The following is a 23,903-nucleotide window of genomic DNA, read 5'->3' on the forward strand; positions in this document are numbered from 1 at the left end:
CAATTATCACAAAATTAATTTAAAAGTACTTTACTGATATAAGGGATATAAAAATTATATGAAGATCTTAAAATAAACAAAAATATATCTATAAATATAAAATCCTTCCCACAAAAGTAATAAAATTCTTGATCAACTAGCTGCTGTACATTTCACTGGAACCACTAAGTTGAACTATGAGGCAAAAAATAACCACAAATTTTGCTTACCCATTCTCATTTTCTCCAGGCCAAATATCATCTTCATAGAACACATCCTCTTGGCTGTTTTTGGCTATATAACTAAATAGTTCTGGAGCTCTAGCCAAACAAACAAAAATACTACTTAGAATATATATACAGCTAACTCCACATAAACTTCCTATTATTTGATTTTGGATCTTAAGGAGACATATAAAATATACTGAGAGTTGATTATTACACAGAGTATTAATAAAGAATAGAGACTAAATGATTTAGTAAATGATTTAGTAAATGATTTAATAAATGAAGACTAAATGATTACTAAACTGTAATAAACTAGTTACTTACAAACTTTAATTACTGACTCTAATTGTTCTTAGATCCTAATGACAGGTGATAAGTGGACAAAACAAAAATTTACAGGTTCATTTTCTAATTTTCATAACAAAGCTGAAGCATCCCATAATAAGAAAATTAAAATACATTAAAGGTTTCTTGATATTCCTCAAAACTTCACTGCTTCCTGAATATTGGAGGACTTTTAAATACATAGCAGATTGAATACATGTGCTTAATTTTTGCTCACTGCCCAACCTATTACAAGAAGAGTAAAGTATAAAAAAGGACATAGACCCAGAAAGGCATGAAAAAGGGAAGTGGAGAGTCTGATAGCATATATGAATTGTTAACAAAATTTTAGAAACTGGAAACTGGATGGGTAAGTATCAACTGGTCTGAAACATAGGGAAAGCTGTACCCTAACCCCAGTGTGAGAAGTCAAAAAGCTAGATGATTTAAACTGTGCAAGTCTGCAAAAGCTCAGGAATTATGGGCTCCAGGTACATTTTTATTTATTTATTTATTTTTTTACATTTATTTATTTTTGAGAAACAGAGTGAGACAAAGCATGAGCGGGGGAGGGGCAGAGAGAGAGAAGGAGACATAGAATCTGAAGCAGGCTCCAGGCTCTGAGCAAGCGGTCAGCACAGAGCCTGATGCGGGGCTTGAACCCATTAACTGTGAGATCATAACTTGAGCCGAAGTCACACGCTCAACCAAATGAGCCACCCAGGCGCCCTTCTAGGTACATTTTAATGGTGCAGTATGGGAGGGTTGAAGTTAAGTAAGCTTTTAGGTGAATATTTTGTATAATAAGCAGCTAGATGATTATGTGATTACTCACCTTCACTCCAGCACAAGACCTGTCTGTAGTTTATCTTTTAGAGAGGCTGAACAGCGGATGCTCTAGCTTTAGATATACAAGGCACAAGGAGATGGATGGGTAGATGGGGGATGAGGAGATGAGAGGGCATTAATGGAAGTGTAACTACTATACAATGTGTTGCTAGGAAGCAGGCTAGGAAGTGTAACTTCTTTAAGAAGCAGACCCTGAGACTGGACATAAGCATGCAGAAAGTTTATCAGAGAGCTCTTATGGAATCAACACAAGTAGAAGGGAAAAGAAAAAAGGAATGAAGCATCACTGGGTACAGGGAAAAGTTAGGCTGTGATCCATTGCTAAAAAACTCCTTGGTCAGTCCTACAGAGATCTCAAACTAGGATGGCCCTTAAGGATTGTCCTAAACTGGGGCAATGAGGTTGGCTGGGTCTTTACACCTCCTTGTAGATCAGGTGTTGGATCTGTGGGGGTTGTGGGAAGGGGATGTAACTTCAGGTTGAGGCAGTTCTCTTCTGCAAGGCAATTCCTGAAGAGAGCTCACAACTGAGAGCTGGCAGACAGCAGCATTTCAGCTGCCAAATAAATAGGTCCTTTAGTCTCAAAGGGAGGTTTGGAGAGTGTATCATAGTATCTACTACATAATAAGATCCTTTTTCCCTGCTTAATTTCCAAAACACTGGAAGTCAGTTTTGTTCCTCACATCTGTCCTCCAAAGAAAAGGCTGGAAGACACTTCTCTAGGAAAACTACCCAGCCCAAGAGAAAAGACACACATATAGGTAGTGATATTTGGAGGACCTCTGCAGAAATAGCAACGTCCCACCTGAGAAGGCCCACCAAAGCACATTACATTTTCAATCAGCTTTTTGGTGCCTCACTCTTAACGTTTATTTATTTTTTGGGACAGAGAGAGACAGAGCATGAACGGGGGAGGGGCAGAGAGAGAGACACACACACAGAATCGGAAACAGGCTCCAGGCTCTGAGCCATCAGCCCAGAGCCCGACGCGGGGCTCGAACTCACGGACCGCAAGATCGTGACCTGGCTGAAGTCGGACGCTTAACCGACTGCGCCACCCAGGCGCCCCTGTGCCTCACTCTTAAATATGATTAGACACCAAAGAACCACTGGACAAGTTAAAAAAAAAAAAAAAGAGGAATTCAGAGAAAACAAAATATAGAGAATAGAAGAAGAAAAACTAAAACTACCATCTTCAGAGAAATAAAACATTTCATTCATTATAAGAGCAAGATACTATAAAAAAGGAATGTCAGAGAATTAAGGATGAACTCTTAGAAACTAAAAGTAAATCAAATAGAAATAAAAATGATATGAGATAAAGTTGAAGAAAATCTCCCACAGAGTGGAAGTATAGCAATAAAGAAAATGGGTGAGAAGAGATAAAAAAAATTAAGAGGATTAATCCAGAAGTCTATCATCTAACAGAAGTCTCAGAAAGAATAGAAAAAATGGAAAGGAGGCAATTATCAAATAAATAATATTAGAAATTTTCTCAGAATGGAAGGGCATCGGTTTCAAGTCTGAAAGGACTGAACAGCGAAAAGAAAGAAGATACATACCAAGGCACACTTCATCACATTAAAGAAGGTTTTTTTCACGTTTACTTATTTTTTTTGAGACAGAGAGAGCACGTGTACATGTGGGGGAGGGGGAGAGAGAGAAGGAGAGAGAATCCCAAGGAGGCTCCACATTGACAGTGCAGACTCTGATGCAGGGTTCAAACTCATGAACTGTGAGATCATGACCTGAGCTGAAATCAAGAGTCAGGGGCTCAACTGACTGAGCCCATCAGGTGCCCCAACACATCATCACATTATTAAAACAGCACTGGTAAAGGGAAGATGCAAAAAAGATTTCAGAAACTGAAAATAGATCACACACAAAGATTCAGAATCAGAATGGCACAGGACTTCTCACCAGCAAAGGAAACAAGAGCTTTTCAAATTCTGAGGGAAAATAATCTCCCATCTAGGATTCTACACCCAGGCCAGCTATTAATCAAGTCTGCTCAGGGAAGAATAAAGACATTTTCAGACATGCAAGCTTTCTCAGGAAGCTACTGGAGTAAGTGCTCCATCAAAATGGAGACAAACCAGAAAAAAGTAAGATATGAAAGCCAGGAAATAAAGGAATCCTACATAGAAGAATGGTGAGGGAAATTCCTAGAATGGCAGTAAAGAGAAAGTCTAGAACAAGAGCTGTGTGATAGCCCTGGAAAGCAATTAGTTTACGTTGAGGCAGGAAGACAGAAGGTTTTAGGAGGAAGTCTACAAAAAGAAAATGGAACCAAGAGATCTCCTGATCTGACCATATCAAGTTTTCCAACTATGACACACAGTTTAGGGCCGAATTAGTTATAAGAACACAGACAATAAGCAAATGATTAAACAAGATGTGGAAATCAAAAATGTGTACAAGGAAATGCAACCATAAAACTCTACAAGGTCCAGCTGTGACCATTTACATCACCTTAATCAAGTAAACCATAAATACAGATTTATTAAACTATAATGAAAGGGGAAATAAATATACATGTGTGTAGGGAGGTGAGGAAATAGAAAGGGGAGGTAGTAAAAGAGAGCTAAAGTTTCATCTTTCATGGTAGGAAATCAAGGCATATGTTAAGCTGAAAATCATGAAAAGTAGGGTAAATACAATGCTTTAAAGAAATACAGAAGTGAACAGAAGAAATAATTACATTTTCAGATGGCAATATGAGATTGAATTGTGTTCCCTCCCCAAAAGATTCCAGTACCACTCCTACTACCTTCAGAATGTGACTTCATTTGAAAACAGGGTTTTTATAGAGGTTATAAAATAAAAATGAGGTCTTTAGGGTGGGCTCCAATCCAACATGACCATGTCTTTATGAAAACGGGAATATGGTCACAGAGACAGACGTGCACAGAGGAAAGATGGCGTGAAGACATACAGGGAAAACACATGTGAAGATGGAGGATGGGAGTAACGCATCTACAAGTTAAGATCAAATGTGTGAGGCTACAAGAAGCTAGCAGAGAGGCATTGAATGGTTCCTTTCCTAGCATCTTCAGAGGAAGCACGGCCCTACCAAACACCTTGATTTTGGACTTCTGGTCTTCAGAAATGTGAGACAATAAATTTCTGCTGTTTTAAGCCACCTAGTTTGTGGTACTTTGTTACGGCAGCCCTAGTAAACTAGTAAGAGGATCCTAAATACAAGGTTAGAAACTGGTGGAACAATGGAAAGAACATTCAATTAGGAATCAGAAGTAAAGGTATTTCCTCCAAATCTTTGTGACTGAGTAATTCAAGTAACCTTGGTATACAGTTTTGTCATTTTTATCATGAGGAGCTGAGATTTACTGATTTCTTAGACCATTTCAGCATAAGATTCTATAATTTTAGGACAGTAATCTATTATCCAGCTGGAGTTTTAAGACTCAGGAAAATCCACTGTGTGAAGAGCTGTTTTGTTCACCCATACCAATCTTCTTATTACTAACACAGACATACAAAGTAGTGAATTACTTATGATAGCAAATTGAGGAAAATTTTAATTAAAAGGAGGCCAAGGGGCGCCTTGCTGGCTCAGTTGGTGGACTATACAACTCCTGATCTTGGTGTTGTAGGTTTCAGCCCCACATTGGGTGTAGAGCTTACTTAAAAAAAATCTTTAAAAATAGAAAAATAAAAATAAAAGGAGGCCAATTATCATCATTCTTTTTCATTTTAAATAAATAAGTACAGTATTTTTTAGCTAATAGCTATGGTGCTCCATGATATAAAATTAGGTTTACATGTAATACATGTCCCATCATACCAAAGGAAATATTTTTAGTCTAAAATTAATATCAGAAAGGCAAAATAGTTACAACATTCCCACATTTTTGGATGCCTAATAGGACCTTATTAGGCACTTACCTCTCTAAGTACTCTGCAAGAAGTTGTTCTGCTGCAGATGAATACATCCATTCACTTCCAACTTTCTTAGTGTATCCAGGTACCTCCTCATTTTTTTTGTTGAATTTGAGATTCAAACCCACATTTGCTTTATGGTCTCCATGAGGGCTGAATGTAAACCACACACACACACACACACACACACACACACACACACGCACATTTTAAATTTTGTTCAAAGAATAGAACGTTTAGCTTTCAATTCTTATTAATACTTAGTTTTGATTGTTCTTCTATAGTTTTCATGGTTATTTCCAAAGCAGTAATTGAAAAACTAGAGGAAAGGCTTCAAAACCCAAGTTAACAAAGCATATAAATAGATTATGCAATTAGAGAAGAGAATGAAATAAGAAAATGCAGGGAAATATATTATTGAGATTCACACACACCTTCTGATACCTTTTTTCAAGGTTCAATTTGTTAGCTGCTAAAAATAAGAACTGTCTTTCCAAACACCTACAACATGTGCCATTTAGATGAAAGATCACCATCAGAGGAATTTATGCATAATTTTTAAAGAAAATTCAGAGCAATTAATAAAAGAAAATAAATACTAACATAACCAGTTTATCTTTATCATTTAGTTTTTTTCTGCCACTTTAAGTAAATTTCTCTAACATAAACTTACTTTCTCCTAGATCCTCTTCCAATAAAAATACTTCCTGTAAACCTTGAAACAAGGTATCCACTCACTCCAAGACGACTGGCCAACACATATCCTGGGTTGTACTTTATAGAATATTTCTTTAAATATAAAAACAAAAAGGTCAATTATGGAAACACAAAGCATCAAATGTTATTTCTTTACCTTTAAAATCTGGAGATAATCAAGACATCACTAACCATTGGAATGTGGCAATATAAGGATTCTCAAAAGTAAGTGATCCATTTCCCTTTTTTTTTTTTGAAAGGATCTGTAGGCAGAATTTTTCTGCTCCTCTCTCTCCTTAAAGGACAGAATTCCCAAGGATGAATGAAAGGGGGAGGAAATATACAATTTGTGAAACTGTCTCAAGAAATAAACTCTACTGTAAATAGACTCTACTGCAAATTCTGCAGGCAGGAACTATTTCTTAAACATTAATTTTCATATTCCAATTAGGGCCTAGTAAAATACCTGGGACATAATGAAGCCTTGATGATTATTACACTGAACTAAAACATGAGTATGTCATCAAAAGAGTTGCTACTGAGCAAATTTAAAATATCCTTCATATATGGACATAAGTGATATTCACTTCCCCTAATACTTACTATCATATAAAAGTAAGAAGTATGTATAGATTTATAGCTAATACAGTCAATGAAATGTAACCTTAATTTGTGCACTTAAGAAACTATAAAGATTATCAAATTAAAAAAAAAGTATTAGATCATATACTTTTTAACCAGGAAGCAATTACAAATCTAGTTCCTAAGCTACCATTTAATCCTAACATACATAATAATAACACATATTTTGTGTGGATTTCACATTCTATATTTATATGAATTTTATTCACATTTTTTATGTCTACAATAGTCCCCAAATGGATACATTTTTTAGTTGCATGAAATACATAAATTATTAAAATATGTTAATATGCTGGTAAAGAACACAATATAGTTTCTCCATCAAGTGCATTATTAGGTTTAGAAATAATACAGACGAATCAAGTATGCTTTCTAAAATAGACAGGAAGAGTTAAAGTAGTAGTTCTCTATCACAGGTAATATCACTTAATTTTTCTAATAAGTATTTGGAAATATATAGGGGCATTCAGTTATAGTAATTGGCACAGGCTACTAGCACTTAGTGTCTAAGGGTCAAAAATGTCAACTGTGCTGTCATATACAGGAGTCCTATTTTACACATTAGTTGTCTCATCTAAAATACCAATAGTAGTCCTTTTGAGAAATATTCAGTTATGGTACAATTAAAATTGATGAAGATCATCACAAATATTCTAGAAAATGTAAAATAAAAAGCAAAGGGGGGCCTGGGTGGCTCAGTTGGTTAAGCGTCTGACTCTTCGTTCGGCTCAGGTCATGATCTCACAGATTGTGGGATTGAGTCCCACACTGGACTCTGTGCTGACAGTGTGGAGCCTGCTTCGGATTCTCTCTCTGCCTCTCCCTCTGCCCCTTCCCTGCTTTTGCTCGCTCTCTCTCTCAAAATAAACAAACATTAAAATTTTAAAAAAGGAGAGAACATTGGAGTAGAGAAGAAGAAGGCTTGAGTAAAAGTTGAAAAAGGTATGTAAAGAGAAAGCACAGCAGATAGAGAAGGCATGCCTAGCAACACTGTATACTAGAAGTGGACAGGCTCATTCATATCTAGAAAAAGCTAGGGATGGAGGAAAATAGATGTTCTTCTACTAACTCCCAGAATAGAGACCTCCAGCATTTTCATCAAATGGGCCACTCTCCTGGTTTCCTGACTGTGCTTTCTGAATTCTTTCTCCAAGAGACTTATTTGCCTTCCGTAATGTTTTCTCAAGTGTATGCTGATGCCCAATGCCTTGAATTCATTTTATAGGATATAAAGCTTTAGAATTTACTATTAGAGAAAAATAAAAGTGTAAGTAGCAATAGCTGACTGTGAATTAATTTCAGTTAAGTTAATTATCCAATGAATCAATAAGAATATATATGACAGATATCAGGATCCTCCTCCCATTGTAGCAGGGAAAACTAAAAGGAGCCCAGTGAACATCTCTGGAGAAAAAGGTTCTGAAAAAAGTGCTGTGAATTTAAATGCAGTTTCCCCAATTTTCTCTTGTGACTGCAGTAAGGCCATTTGTCACTTGTAACTAAAAAATGTAGGCTTTGATTAATTATGAAAAGTTAAAAAAAAAATCTAAGTGTATTCCCAAAGGGTATGGTAAAAAATGTGCCCCTTCTAAGCTTGAACACGATAACCTGTAATAACTGTTATAGATCAATAATGGGATGTCAGTGATTTCCCCTCCCCCAAAGATTTGCATGAAGTTCGAGCATAGATTCCACACTTATTTTTAAATAATCCTAGATGCAACTGTGAGGGAATTTAATCACTATTAAATAAAATATTTATAACACATTCAAAGAAGGTGGTAAAAATATGCTTCTAACACTTTCAAAGTTCATCAGTTCTAAATTAAACAATATGGACTACAGTACTCACATGCTGGTTCTGTATTAAAGCATCAAGATTGGGTTCACATGGAATGCTGAAAACCACACGAATCCTACCTTCTGTAATCACATCTCCCGAATCCTGAACCTTGGACGAAAAAAAAAAAATCACAGTATGTTTTATAGTCTCTTTCACTATGTTTTATGTACTTACTTTTCTACTTATTTGAAGGGTTTATTATTTCTGAAATACAGTAAAACAGTAAAGGTGGCTATGGGAGATTCTCTTAGAATTTATAAATGAATGTGATTATATTGTAAATTTGAGTCATTGTACCTTGCTTTAATAGCTGTTAGTCTTTTTTTGTCTTTAAATTAACTTTTTTATTTGCAAATAACTTTAAACTACCAAAAAGTTGCAACAAAACCAGGTCAAAGATCACTCGTAAAACATTTACCTAGATTCACCTAATGTTAACATTTGTTTAAATATCTGTTTTAACATTTGTGCTCTGTGTACAGGTACATACACATAATTATTTTTCTGAACTTTTTGAGGGTATATTATATATATCGTGTCCGTTACCCCTTAATATTTTGGCGTGTATTTCCTAAGAAGGATATTTTATGATGTACATGATGTTCATCTGTCTCTCACTGTGATATTTATTAACTTTGATCATACCAAAGATACTGCTCAATTTCTTCACTGTCCAATTATAGTTTTTTTTCTTCCACTTGCAACTAATTAACTGTCTGTGGGAAGATATTTTCTAAGACCATGAAAATTTTTCATGGAAATATTTTCATGGTCTTAGAAAGTATCCTACTCAGATAACAAATTTCCCCTAGATTTAGTTTCCAATGATGATTGTTGCCACATTTAATCTTTATCATAATGCTTATAAAAAGATAGTTTTCCAACTTTAGCACTCTCTCCACATTTATTCTTGACATGATACTATAAGCAAGAGCCCTTCCATTCCCTATTTAATACTGCTGTGGAATCATTAATTCCTATTTTACCAATTTATTATTTTGGTATTCAAACTGTCCCAGATTTGGCCAGTAGGAGTCCCTTGAATCTGGTTCCTGTGTTTATGTGATATGCTCTCATTAGTCATTTGAGCACTTCCTTACTTTCTGGCCTAACAAGTGTTTCCAGGCTGATCTTGTACCTAACCTGACCTAGCCCTGTAATGGGCCATTTCTCTGAAAAGCTTTCGGTGGGGTATGTTATTAGAAGTCAAAACCTGGAGATTATGTATGTTTACTGTTACCAGGGTGTCTTTGCTTCGTAATCCTTTTGAGCAAACAGAGCTAGAAAATATATGTATGTATGTATGTATGTATGTATACATATATATCCATATACATGTGCCTATATACATATGATACACACATATATTTTAAAAATCTTGAGTTCACATTAATACCTCCAAGTTTAATCTGTCCCCAGATTCTTTCTTGCATTCTTCCATTTCATATATGCATATATCTTTTTCCATGTGAGAACTGGAGTTCCTCAAACATCAACACATTTACAAGTTCATCAACCCAATAATACATCTACAATAATTTTAGAATTGCTTTTTCCATACCACCACAATAAACAAACCTGCTCTGTAAGAGATTAGGATTTGAATTCTTTTTTCCCTGCCTCCTGACCCCAACCTGCTCAAGACTAAAGATATAAAGCCAAATGCTGTGTTCCTAAGTTAGACAAATGAATTATTTTCCCCCCTTCAGTATTACATTTTATTTTATACTTAAATGAAGAGAGTTAAATAACTCTACTAACTTGAAACAAGAAAGAAATGTAATTAGTAACAATAACAGAAACTAACTTCTCCAGTGCAGCCATAATAGGGGGTTCCCAGCATAAAGACCATACTTCTAAGAGGAAACAAGTCATCCAATGTTTTGATACTGGAGAAACGGGAGTCAAAAGCTCGGATGTCCTATGTAGAACGAAATATAAAAGTAAATTATTATAATCAAAATTTCTATGGATTGCACATCAAATTTTTCTTCCTGTGGAGTTAGGACTACGCTGTCTGCAAATGTGAAATGTAAAGATTTTCTATGTAACGGTACTAGTAACTAAAATGTATTGACTTTATATGCCACTCTTCTAGGTATTTCACACATTTATTAGTTCATTTCATTTTCAAGACAACACTCTGTAGCACAGATTATTTAGCCTCACTTTATTTATTTATTTATTTATTTATTTTTTTTAAACTTGAAATTCCCACGATCTGAATACGATGAGGATTTTTTTTTTTTTTTAACATTTATTTATTTTTGAGACAGAGAGAGACAGAACATGAACGGGGGAGGGTCAGAGAGAGAGGGAGACACAGAATCCGAAACAGGCTCCAGGCTCTGAGCGGTCAGCACAGAGCCTGACGCGGGGCTTGAACTCACGGATGGGACTGCGAGATCATGACCTGAGCCGAAGTCGGATGCTCAACTGACTGAGCCACCCAGGCGCCCCTAGCCTCACTTTATACCTGAGGAAACTAAGGCACAGAAAGGTGATAAAATCTTTCCTAAGATACTGTTTTGCAAGATTACAGTATCAATACATGCTTTAAAAAATTTTTGTCTCAGGGCGCCTGGGTGGCTCAGTCAGTTAAGTGTCTAACTCTTGGTTACGACTCAAGTCATGATCTCATGAGTTCGTGAGTTCAAGCCCCACTTCAGCTTGTGTGCTGACTGGGCAGAACCTGCTTCTGATTCTCTCTCTCCCTTTCTCTCTGCCCCTTCTCCACTCTCTCTCTCTCAAAATAAACAAAACTTAAAAAAATATTTTTTTGTCTTATCACACCAAGATTACAACAAACACAAAACCAAATGCCTTTTTTTCCCCCCATTAATTTATTTGAGGCAAACACTTTTTGGAAAATAAAAATTTTTTTAATTTAAAACTGTGTTAAGCTAATGCTAGGATTTTTCATTAGAGATGAAGTTTAATAAATAAATAAATAAGTAAATAAATAAATAAATAAGACAAGCTCCTTAATCATACACAGAATGGGTGACTGAGCATAAAATAATCCTATAAAGACTATAGTTTTTGAGGCGGCTCAAGATGGCAGCATAGGAAGATCCTGAACCCATCTCCTCCTATGGACAGAGCAAATCTTCAGCTACATCTAGAACAATTAGTTTCTTCTGAGAAAGACCTGAAAACTAGCCCAGCTCCTCCACAACAAAAGATAAAATGTACACATCAATAAGGATACGAGAGGCAGAGACATACTGTTGCCAAAAACCCCAGCCCTGATGTGGAGACCCACAATCAGGAGTGATCTCACAAATATGGAGCTTCTTCCTGAGGAGGTGCCCTATCTTCCTGAGGAGGTACCCCAACTCTTGGGAACTACACTAGAGAAATAGGCCCCCAAAATGTCTGGCTTGCAAACCAATGTGGCTTATGTACGGGAGACTCAAAGGGCTATAGGGAAATGAGATTCTGCTTTTAAAAGGCTTGTGTGCAGATCTACTTGCCCTGAGACCCACGGTCAAAATGGCAATTTGAAAGCACCTAGACCATATGGGGAAATGATTCATCTGTTAACCTTAAAGTGTCTGCAAGAGGGGCAGGGGCCTGTTGGGACTTTTTCTGGGAACAGAAGCACTGGCAGGTATGCCCTACAGCCCTGCTAAAGCTGGCAGGCACACCCCACCCCCATGTATATATGTGGTCTTTCTCTACACGTACATACACACACACATACAGGAATACTACTCAGCCATAAAAAAGAATGAAAATCTTGCTATTTGCAACAACATGGATGGACCATGAGGGTATTATGCAAGATGAAAGAAGTCAGACAGAGAAAGACAAGTACAATATGACTTCACTTAATATGGACTCTAAAAAACAAAACAAAAACTGAGAATAAACTGAGGGTTGATGGGGGGTGGGAGGGAGGGGAAAGTGGGTGATGGGCATTGAGGAGGCCACCTGTTGGGATGAGTACTGGGTGTTGTATGGAAACCAATTTGACAATAAATTTCATATTAAAAAAAACAAAAAACAACAACGAAAAAAACCCCAAAGAAGTATTGGCCCAAAAAGTCAAAAGTCATGGCACTGAGGAACCTTAACTTACAGGAGGGGACTAGACACTGTTTATCTTTGTATTTGAAGCAGACAGTATTGTATCTGCCACATAATGGACACTCCAGAAATATCTATTCAACCAATAAACTTGTGCAGATATATGAAAGAAACAAAACAAAAAACCAAAAAACAAACAAACAAACAAACAAAATGCAACACAACTAACAGATACAGAGAAACAACTGGTGGCTGCCAGAGGGAAGGGGTTTTAAGGGGATGGGTGAAATGGGTAAAGGGGTTTATAAGTTAAAAACTAAGAGTTATAAAATAAATAAATCATAGTGATGTAAAGTACAGCATAGTGACTATGTCAATGATAATGCACTGCAAAACTTGAAAGTTGCTAAAATAGTACATCTTAAAAGTTCTCATGAGAAAAAAATTTTTGTAACTTTATAACAAAAACTTTATAATGACAGATGGTAACTAGACTTATATTGGTGCTCATTTGGCAATGTATACATATATTCAATCCTATAGTACACCTGAAGCCAATATAATGTTACATGTCAATTATACCGAAGTAAAAAAACTATAGTTTTTTTCAAATTATATTAAATAATAATCTCCATACTGTTTTCCAGTATGGAGTTTCCTCAAAAAAATTAAAAACAAAACTACCCTATGACCTAGCAATTGCACTAGGTATTTATACAAAGGATACAAAAATGTTGATTTAAAGTGGCACAGGCACCCCAATGTTTATAGCAGCACTATCAACAAGAGCCAAATAATGGAAAGAGCCCAAATGTTCATCAACTGATGAATGGATAAAGAAGATGTGGTATATATATACAATGGAATATTACTGAGTGATCACAAAGAATGAAATCTTGCCATCTGCAACAATGTGGACGGAACTAGAGGGTATTATGCTAACAAGTCACAAAGAAGAGAAAGACAAATATATTATTTCACTCATATGTGGAATTTAAGAAACAAAACATATGAACATAGGGGAAGAGAAAGAAAAATAAGATAAAAAGAGAGAGGGAGGCAAACAATAAGAGACTCTTAAATACAGAAAATGAAATGAGAGTTTCTGGAGGGGTTTAGGGTGGGGGAATGGGCATGATGGAGGGCACCTGTTGGGATGAGCACTAGGTATTACATGTAAGTGATGAATCACTAAATTCTACTCCTGGAATCATTATTACACTATATGTTAACTAACTTGGATTAACATAAAATTCAAATATTAAAAAAAAAATTTCTACTTTACACTGCTGCATTAGTCTTCTATTTACAAATAAATATTAATATGATACACTCTTTTCTTTATACAGTGTGAAATAATGTACATTAAGATACAGTTGAGAACTGATGGAGACTTACCTTGACAATAGTTTGATAAACAAAAGGAAGAACTTGTTTTGACCACTGTTTCTCAAGACGAACTTCACCATTTTGATTTATTTGGTATTTACGACCTGTGAGTAACTGAACATACACAACTGCAGATGTTTCATTTATTATTATTCCTTTTCTTCTTAGGTAGCTAAAAGAAAGTATGAAAAAGAAATGTAGATATGAATGATTGTGTATGTATTCTAGGATGTTAGTAAAACTACTAACTCATTATCAAGTGCTTAAAAATTTTTTAAATAAATATGCTAGCAGTTCTGAGTACCTAACGTAAGATTTTTTGCATTAGTTTTTTTAGTCTACGGATACCTCTCCCAATATCTGTGTGATTAAATAAGAACTCAATTAAGATGTGTAAGAAATTCTTGTATTTCATAATCACTAGAAGGGGATAAGAAAAAAAAAGTGAAAACAGCAAGTGTTGGAAAGGATATGGAGAAAGTGGAACACGTGCACATTGCTGTGGGAATGTAAAATGGTACAGCCACTGTGAAACAGTTTGACAGTTCTTTAAAAAGTCTAGCAATTCCATTTCTAGGTAAGTACACAAAGGACTGGAAAGGTACTCAAATAAATATTTATAAATGAATGCATAGCAGCATTACTCACTATAGCAAAAATGTAGCAAGAATCCAAATGTCCTCCAACAGATGACTAGCAAAAGGTGGTATATCCATACAACAAAATATCTGGCCATAAAAAGAAAGAAGTACTGATACATGCTACAAATTTTAAAAACATGCTGAGTGTAAGAAGTTAGACACAAAAGGCCACATGCTATATGTGTTCCATTTACCAGGACAGGTGGATCTAGAAAGAGAGAAGGAGGTTGACAGGAGCATTCAGTGGGCTTTTTCAATCTAAAGTAGAGGTTGGCAAACTATAGTCATGAGCCAAATCCAGACTGCCTCCAGTTCTTGTAAATAAAATTTTACTGAAACATAGTCATCTATTTACTGTCTATGATAGCTTTTGTGTTACAACAGCATAGGTGAGTAGTTGTGACAAACACTGTAAGGTCTACAAAGCCTAAAATATTTACTCTCTGGCCTTTACAGAAAAAATTTGCTGACTTCTGATCTGATGATACAATCATTCTCCATCCAAGGATATTTTCCTATCTCCTTTCCATTTCCTATTTCTAGAACTCCTATCAGAAAAATATTAAAAAAAAAAAAAAGAAATTCTGACTATATATTTTTTCATCTCTTCATGCTTTTGTACTGTATGTTGAAGAAATCCCTCAGCTTTACCTTTTAGCTCACAGATTCAATTTTTAGTTTGCCTATATTACTATTCAGGCCATATACTGAGTTCACAGTATCATAATTTAAATTTTTATATTTGTGTTTTTATATAAATATATATATATCATATGAATATATTATAAGTATAAATAGTATATAGTTGGATAACATTATTGTATATGTTTTTTTCATAGCAGCTTGTACTTCTCAATGGTGGTAGGGGTGGTCTGAAATAAGCCACGCCATCTTAAAAAAGTTTTCCAACAAATTTTTGAAATGTAGCATTCTACTACCATTTTCTAAAAATTCAGTGGGATTTTTTTCCTACTACTTCACTCAAAAGTTATTTAGCCAGTAATCTTGCTACCAATAGGACAAGAATATCACAAGAAAGGAAAATTATCTACCTATCTCTCTCATGAAAGTAAATGCAAAAATCCTAAACATAATGTAACAAATTGAATCCAGTTACATATAAAACAGATAATACATCATAGTCTAAGGGGATTTACTCCACGAATTCAGGGGTAGATTTGTATTTTTTTAATTTATTTTTTTCATGTTTATTTATTTTTGAGAGAGAGACAGAGACAGAGCGTGAGTCGGGGAGGAGCAGAGAGAGAGGGAAACACAGAATATGAAACAGGCTCTAGGCTCTGAGCTGTCAGCACAGAGCCTGATGTAGGGCTTGAACTCACGAACTTTGAGATCATGACCTGAGCCGAAATCGGTTGCCCAACCGACTGAGCCATCCAGGCGCCCTGTGGGGTAGATTTGCATTTTATATTCAATCAACACTGGGGTGCCTGGGTGGCTCAGTCAGTTAAGAATCCGACTTCAGCTCAGGTCATGATTTCACAGCCCGTGGGTTCAAGCCCCACTTCGGGCTCTGTGCCAACAGCTCAGAGCCTGGAGCCTGCTTCAGATTCTGTGCCTCCCACTCTCTCTGTCCCTCTCCTGGTTCACGTTGTCTCTTTTAAAAAATAAACATTAAAAAAAATTAAACAAAAATTTAATCAATGTAATTCACCAGATTACAATTTTAAAAATCATATGATCATTTTGATAGATGCAGGAAAAAAAAAACTGACAAAATCACTATCAATCAATGATATAAACTTTCAACTAACTAGTACTAGAAGGAAATTTCCTTAATCGGATAAAGAATATTGATTAAAAAAAGCCTCTACAGCAACCATCATATTTAACAGTGAATCGTTTAAGGCTTTTCCCTGAAATTGAGAATAATACCACAAATTTATAACAAAAATTACAAATATGAGAAAGGTAATCAAATCAGTCACAAAAAAGGGCAAAATATCTGAACAGGGGGCACCTGGGTGGCTCAGTTGGTTAAGCGTCCAACTTTGGGTCAGGTCACGATCCCAAAGTTTGCGAGTTCAAGCCCTGCCATTGGGCTATCTGCTGTCAGCACACAGCCTGCTTCAGATCCTCGGTCCCTCTCTCTCTCTCTATCCCTCCCCCATTCATGTTCTCTCTCTCTCTCTCTGAAAAATAAAATACATATTTAAAAAAAAATCTGAACAAGCATTGCCCAAAAGAGCACATTCAAATGGCTGGCAAATATGAAACAGCCATCAAGGAAATGCAAATTAAACCAAAATGAAATATCACTGTATTAGAATGGCTAAAATGGAAGAGACACTAATAAGTATTGGTGACGGCAGAGATAAAAGATATTCTTACAAATTGCTGGAAGAATGTAAATTGATACAATCACTTTATTATTTATTTTTTTTAATGTTTATTGTATTTTTGAGAGACAGAGAGACAGAAAGAGAGAGAGAGAGAGAGAGAGAGAGAGAGAGAGAGAGAGAGAGAGAGACAGAGCATGAGTGGGGAAGGGAAAGAGAGAGAGGGAAACACAGAATCCGAAGCAGGCTCCAGGCTCCAAGCTGTCAGCACAGAGCCTGATGAGGGGCTCGAACTCACAAACCACGAGATCATGACCGGAGCTGAAGTCAGCACTTAACTGACTGAGCCACCCAGCTGCCCCAATACAATCACTTAAAAAAAAAAATTATTTTTAAATTTATTTATTTTGATAGTGTGTGCACAGACATGATCAGGGGAGGGGCAGGGAGAGAGAGAATCCCAAGGAGGCTCTGCGCTATCAGCGCTGATAGCACAGAGCCCCATGTGGGGCTTGATCCTACAAACCATGAGATCATGACTTGAGCTGAAATCAAGTGCTGGACACTTAACTGAATGAGCCACCCAGGCGCCCCAATATAATCACTTTACAAATCTTTTTGGTGTTATCTACTAAAGCTGAGCTTAAGCATTATCCTATGAAGCAATAATTCCACTCTTAGATATGTACCTAACAGTAATGCATACATACGTATTCACCAAAAACCCCAAACCAGAAACAACTCAATTGTTTGTCTACAATAGAATGGAGAAATAAATTATCCTATATTCATACAACATAATTTAATCATTAGTCAAAATGAATGAACTAAACGATACATAACAACACAGATGAATATGAGAATCACAGTATTGAGCCAAAGAGGTCAGGTTAAAAAAGAATACATTCTGTGTGATTCATACAAAGTTCAAAAATAGGAAAAACTAATCTCTAGGGTTATAAATCAAAATAGTTACATTTGGAAGAGAGAAGTGAATGTTAATGGCTGGAAGAGGGTTTAAGGGACTTTGTGGGATTATGGCAACTTTTCTGTTGGTTCTATTTTGTGACTTGTATTCTGTTCATGCGTGTGAAAACTTACCAAGTTTATACACTTATGATTTGCATATATTCTTTTCTATGTATGTATATATACTTCGATAAAAACTTTCTATTAGAAAAAAAACCCAAATAGTAATTCAGAACAATATCTTTAAATTTTCAAGTGGTAGGGAGATTTTCTTTCTATTTTCCTTTTACTTTACACTTTTATTGCTTTTGGGTCAGTTTTGTAGTCCATATATATTTTTTTAACACCTGAATTTTTTTTTTAATTTTTATTTTTAAGTAAACTCTACCCCCAATGTGGGGCTTGAACTCATGACCCTGAGATCAAGAGCTGCATGCTCTACTCATTGAACAAGCCAGGCACCTCTAGTCTGTGTTCTTTCTTTTATTATTATTATTTTTATTTATTTTAATTTTTTTTTTAATGTTGATTTCTGAGGCAGAGAGAGACACAGCATGAGTGGGGGAGGGTCAGAGAGAGAGGGAGACAGAATCAGAAGCAGGCTCCAGGCTCTGAACTGGCAGCAGAGAGCCCGATGCGAGGCTTGAACTCACAAACCGTGAGATCATGACCTGAGCCGAAGTCGGTCACTCAATCGACTGAGCCACCCAGGCACCCCTATTTTTTTTTATTTTTAAAGAATGTTTTTTAGGTGTTTATTTATTTTAGAGAGAGAGAGAGAGAACACAAGCAGGGGAGGGGCACAGAGAGAGAGGGAGACACATAATCTGAAGCAGGCTCCAGGCTCTGAGCTGTGAGCGCAGAGCCTGATGTAGGGCTCAAATTCATGAACCGCGAGATCATGACCTGAGCCAAAGTTGGAGGCTTAACCAATTGAGCCACCCAGGCGCGTCTCTTTGTTTTTTAATTGAAGTGTAATTGACATACAACATTGTATTAGTGTTAGTATTACTACACAGGGAGATACAAAAATGGCATCTGCTAGCTTTGGTACTAGTAGGGTAGAGGAAGAACGTAAAAATGGCACCTGTCAATTCAATGCCTCAGTCCCTAGAGAGAATCCTAACAGGCCTCTGTCCTTCCAACAATTACCTTAAGGTTGTCAGCAAATGAATTTTCTTCCCATATGGTCTAGATTTTCAAACTGCTGCTTTTACCCTACCTGGGTCCTGGGATAAATGAGTCTGTGTATGAGCTCTTTAAGAGGAGAATCTCAGGAGCACCTGGGTGGCTAGGTAGGTTAAGCGTCTGACTTCGACTCAGGTCATGATCTCACAGCTTATGGGTTTGAGCTCCACATTGGCCTCTGTGCTGACAGCTCAGAGCCTGGAGCCTGATTCAAATTCTGTGTCTCCCTCTCTCTCTGTCCCTCCCCACTCATATTCTTTCCTTCCCTTGAAAATAAATAAACATTAAAAAAAAAAAAAAGAGGAGAATCTCCATTTCCTACAGCTCTATGTTTCTCCTGGATATAAGCCCCGTTGTTTTTCAAAGGCAGATGTTTCGGGGCTCGTCTCTCTAGTTCAGGTCCTGAGGGTTAAGGTAAGTGATAGTGGGCCATTAAAATTTTTAAAAATACTTAATATATCTCTTCTAAGTTATAAACAAAACTATCTTTTTTTTTTTTTTATTGAGAGAGAGGGCGTGATTGAGCAAGGGGCAGAGAGAGAGGGAGAGAGAGAATCCCACACAGGCTCCACGCTGACTGAAAAGGGGCTTGGACTCACCCGAAGCGGGGCTTGAGTTCACTTGATGCAGGGTTTAAGCTCACGAACTGTGAGATCATGACCTGAGCAGAAGTCAGATGCTTAACCGACTAAGCCACCCAGGTGCCCCAACAAAACTATCTTTTAACTTTCTCTTATGTAAAATGATAGTACTTAAAAATTAGTTCTATATTTTTAATAACTTATTAATAATTGTTGTTTATCACCAATCCTTTAGTAACACCACTTTTTTTTGGTTGATTCATCTCTTGCTTGTTTGAGGTACAAGGTTTTGGAACTCTTCTGCAAATCTTCCAAGTACATCATCTTCTCCACAGCATTCCATAAAGAATGTCCTTGTTCTTTTCTTCCAGTCTTCTGTCCTTCTCCAATTCCTAATCCTTGTCACTCCATTATATCCTCAATATCTACCTCTTTAATTGAAGGTATCATCAGTTCCCTCTGTTATCTCTCTCCAGTAGTAGTAGCTATTTGTTTTCATACTGTGTATGGACTAGAAGAGAGGGTTGGTGTTCCCACTGTGACATCCTTCATAGTAAACTACCCTACTCTTCCATTCTACCCTTATGTCTACCATTATCCAGAGTGCCTTCAATGTTTACATAATAATCTACCCAATACCACAGACACTGTTTCACAATCTCCCTATCTCCAATAAACTTCTCTTCCATTGTAGTTCAGCCATCTACTCCCACAGCTGTGACTTGGGTCATGACATCATCCATAATGGTTTCACCTCCAAAATCATTAATCCCAATATTTTGTTGTCTAAAAACTTGTCCATCCAACTTGCTTGTTCAGCTACTTTTGTTTATGATTATCTTAATTTGGGATCTCCAATCCACGGATCCTTCTACTTTCAAACTATTAATCTTCTACTTTCTTCACTTCTCTTTCTATCCCACTTAGATTCCATTGTCCACTATTTCAATAATATTCCTACTAACATCCTAAACTTCCTTGTGTCTTTGGCTTTTCATTGTATCCATCTGGCAAAATCCAAGGCTGGTTTTTCTAAGCCGGTTACTGATCAGCTGAGCTCTAATACCAAAAGACAGGGTGGACTGTTATATTACAAATTCATGACACTGAACTTCAAAATGGGCCCTCAATATTGCCTTATAATTCAACCACGTTTTTTTGATCAACTGATACTCTTCCATTTTCCCCAAGGACTATTTTCAAACCTCTTCTACTTTACTCAAATTTAAGACCAACCTCCCTTTCCCTGCCTCTGTCCTCAAGAGCTGAATTCAACATTTACTTTACAAAGAAAACAGTGGGCATCCAATGAGAGCTCCTCATCTGCCCCCATGCCAAACACAAACCAACCTATAGTTGTATACTACACTGTTACAATAGAGGAGCTATCTTTTAGCCTTTTTAAGAACCTATCTTTTTCCATCATCAAATACATTATTTTCTTTCTTTTGAATTGCACCTCTCTTCTCATTTATTTTTACACATAATCCTACCTCTCTGAATCAACCAAAAACCAAGTCCACTCAATTCTATATCCTTCTTCAGATATGTCTTAATGGTAGTTTTCATTAGAAAGGACATGTGTTACATAAAAATACAGAAATGTTTTAGTCATGTCATATGTACTTAGAAAGTTTCTAAAAATGAAATCATGTATTTCGGTACTCATGGAAGTATTTCATGTGTTATGTTCACAAAAAAGGGATGTACTGAATTTAGGAGAACATGTCTTGGATATATGGAGCTATAACTGAAATAAATGATAGGTTCTATATTCTTGTTGTATAAGTCTTAGGGATAGTCTGTATAAACGTTACTACTAATCGTTAGAGCCATGAGATTTTCATGCTGATATAACGTGCAAAGTTACAAGTAAGTGAAGTAAACCCTCAAGAGCAGAGTATGAGTGGGCTTATGAATTTCACCTTAGAAGACAGATTATAGAAGACTTTGGGATGTTTGGGAGGAGGGGACAAAATGTGAGGTGATATGAGGGAGGAATATGGTAGTAAAGAAAAGCAGTCTAAGAAAATGGTGACCAGAATAGATAAACCTAAGGGCCTATGAATCCACATAGCCTTATCTACCCTACTTGGTTAACAAAAGATCCTGAACTGGCAGGGACTAAAAATTATTCTCTTGTGTGAACCAGCATCCAATTCCCATCAACTTCAGTGGTCTGTTGCCTTGATTGTTCTTTCTGCTCTTTGCTGCCATCACAGAAGATCAAGTCCATCCATATGGAAAAGAACAGGTAGAACAAGGGGTCAAGAGCTTTTGGTTTACTTCACAAATAAAGTTTTTGGAGGTGTTTATTTACTCCCATTATATCTCCATTTCTGTTACTGTCAATCATTCCTCACCCATACTAGTCTGGCTTACAGCCCCACTGCTCAATCAAAATAGCTTTTACTTCATTAAGGGGGCACTTTTCAGGATGAGCAGTGGGTGTCATATGTAAGAGATGAATCAGTGGGTTCTATTCCTGAAGCCAAGACTACACTGTACATTAACTAATTTGAATATAAATTTTTAAAAAAGTTTTATGAGAAGAGTTTTAAAAAGTTTGTTTATTTTTGAGAGAGAGAGAACAAGTGGAGAAGGGGCACAGGACGAGGGAGACAGAGGATCCGAAGTAGGCTCCGTGCTGAGAGCAGAGAGCCCGATGCAGGGCTCGAACTCAGGAAACGTGAGATCATGGCCTGAGCTGAAGTTGGATGATTAACCAACTGAGCAACTCAGGTTCCCCCACAACCAAAAAAAATAGGTCTTACTTTATCTTCTTTATAACATCTGACATGGCTTACTCCCTTATTCTTGAAACACTCTTTTTTCTTTGATTTTCATGATATAACACTTTCCTGGCTGTTTCCCACCTCTCAGAATGCCTCGTTCTTTTTCATTTGTTGCCTCATCTTCCTCATTTAGGGTTCCTTCTTAATTCCAACACTCCAGCCACATTGGCCATTATCATTAATGTTATATATGCTACTTTTTCTCCTGGCACAGGGACTTTGTATGTACCTTTTACCTCATCTTTTTTTTTTTTTTTTTTAAATTTTTTTTTTTTTCAACGTTTATTTATTTTTGGGACAGAGAGAGACAGAGCATGAACGGGGGAGGGGCAGAGAGAGAGGGAGACACAGAATCGGAAACAGGCTCCAGGCTCTGAGCCATCAGCCCAGAGCCCGACGCGGGGCTCGAACTCACGGACCGTGAGATCGTGACCTGGCTGAAGTCGGACGCTTAACCGACTGCGCCACCCAGGCGCCCCCCTTTTACCTCATCTTGAAACCTACTCCCTTTTCATTCTTTGCCTAACTCCTACCCTCCTACATTCAGATACTAGTTTAATCAATTATTTTCCTTAGGAAAGTTTTCTCTAAGACAAATGTCTCCTTACTAGGTCAAACTCCTCTATTATGTAGTCTCAGAGTACTACTCCTTCAAAGCAAGTATCATAATTGCAGTTTGATAAAAAATTTACACAAGACATTAATGTCTATCTTTCATCTGCGAGCCATAAGTTTCATGAGTATAGGGACTGTGATTTTATTCACTACGGTATCTGCAGTTCCTAATTTCTATACCTAGTAGGTATCAATAAATAATTGTTGAGTACATAAACAAATATCTAAACTCTTACAGTATTTTGAATGACTTTCTTTTCAAACAAAGGAGTTGAACAAAGCAATCTCTATTCATTCAAACTAACATTTATTGACTGCCTAGTGCATTAGTCAAGGAATGAGAATAGTAATGAAAAAATAGATATGTTCCCTACCCTTAGCATAATATCTCGGGAAAAAGTCCTTAAAGTAATCACACAAATAAGTTTATTATTGTGATTTATGCACTGTAAAACAAAATTCAGTATATTATCAACCAAGACAGGAGTATCTAATTACTGTGAGAAGGCAAAAATACACTCTACCTCCTGAGAGCTATCTCCTTCTTTGACACTGGGATGTTTTTGTTGTGTTTTGTTTTGTTTGTAATTTAACTTTATTTTTTATTTTTTAAATTTACATCCAAATTAGTTAGTATATAGTGAAGCAATAATTTCAGGAGTAGATTCCTTAATGCCCTTTACCCATTTAGCCCATTCCCCCTCCCACAACCCCTCCAGCAACCCTGTTTGTTCTCCATATTTATGAGTCTCTTGTTTTGTCCCCCTCCCTGTTTTTATATTATTTTTGTTTCCCTTCCCTTATGGTCATCTGTTTTGTCTCTTAAAGTTCTCATATGAGTGAAGTTATATGATTTTTGTCTTTCTCTGACTAATTTCACTTAGCATAATACCCTCCAGTTCCATCCACGTAGTCGCAAATGGCAAGATTTCA

At 36.5% G+C, this 23,903-nt stretch overlaps 1 protein-coding gene across 4 annotated transcripts in view; it reads right to left on the minus strand.

Annotated features, from left to right (window-relative positions):
• XRN1 (5'-3' exoribonuclease 1) overlaps nucleotides 1–23,903 on the minus strand; it is a 121,331-nt gene that overhangs the window by 43,348 nt on the left and 54,080 nt on the right. For all 4 annotated transcript variants that reach the window (XM_047100209.1, XM_047100208.1, XM_047100211.1 and 1 more), the window contains 6 exons: nucleotides 13,891–14,053; nucleotides 10,268–10,381; nucleotides 8,470–8,568; nucleotides 5,953–6,068; nucleotides 5,286–5,432; nucleotides 210–299 (listed from right to left, as the gene is read on the minus strand). In XM_047100209.1, the coding sequence (XP_046956165.1) occupies nucleotides 210–299; nucleotides 5,286–5,432; nucleotides 5,953–6,068; nucleotides 8,470–8,568; nucleotides 10,268–10,381; nucleotides 13,891–14,053 (729 nt within the window). The remainder of the gene's footprint in view (nucleotides 1–209; nucleotides 300–5,285; nucleotides 5,433–5,952; nucleotides 6,069–8,469; nucleotides 8,569–10,267; nucleotides 10,382–13,890; nucleotides 14,054–23,903) is intronic.

This window comes from Lynx rufus, unplaced genomic scaffold (assembly GCF_022079265.1).
Source record: "Lynx rufus isolate CCGP_SWC_20201006 ecotype Redwood Valley unplaced genomic scaffold, mLynRuf1.p SCAF_5, whole genome shotgun sequence".
NCBI lineage: Eukaryota > Metazoa > Chordata > Mammalia > Carnivora > Felidae > Lynx > Lynx rufus.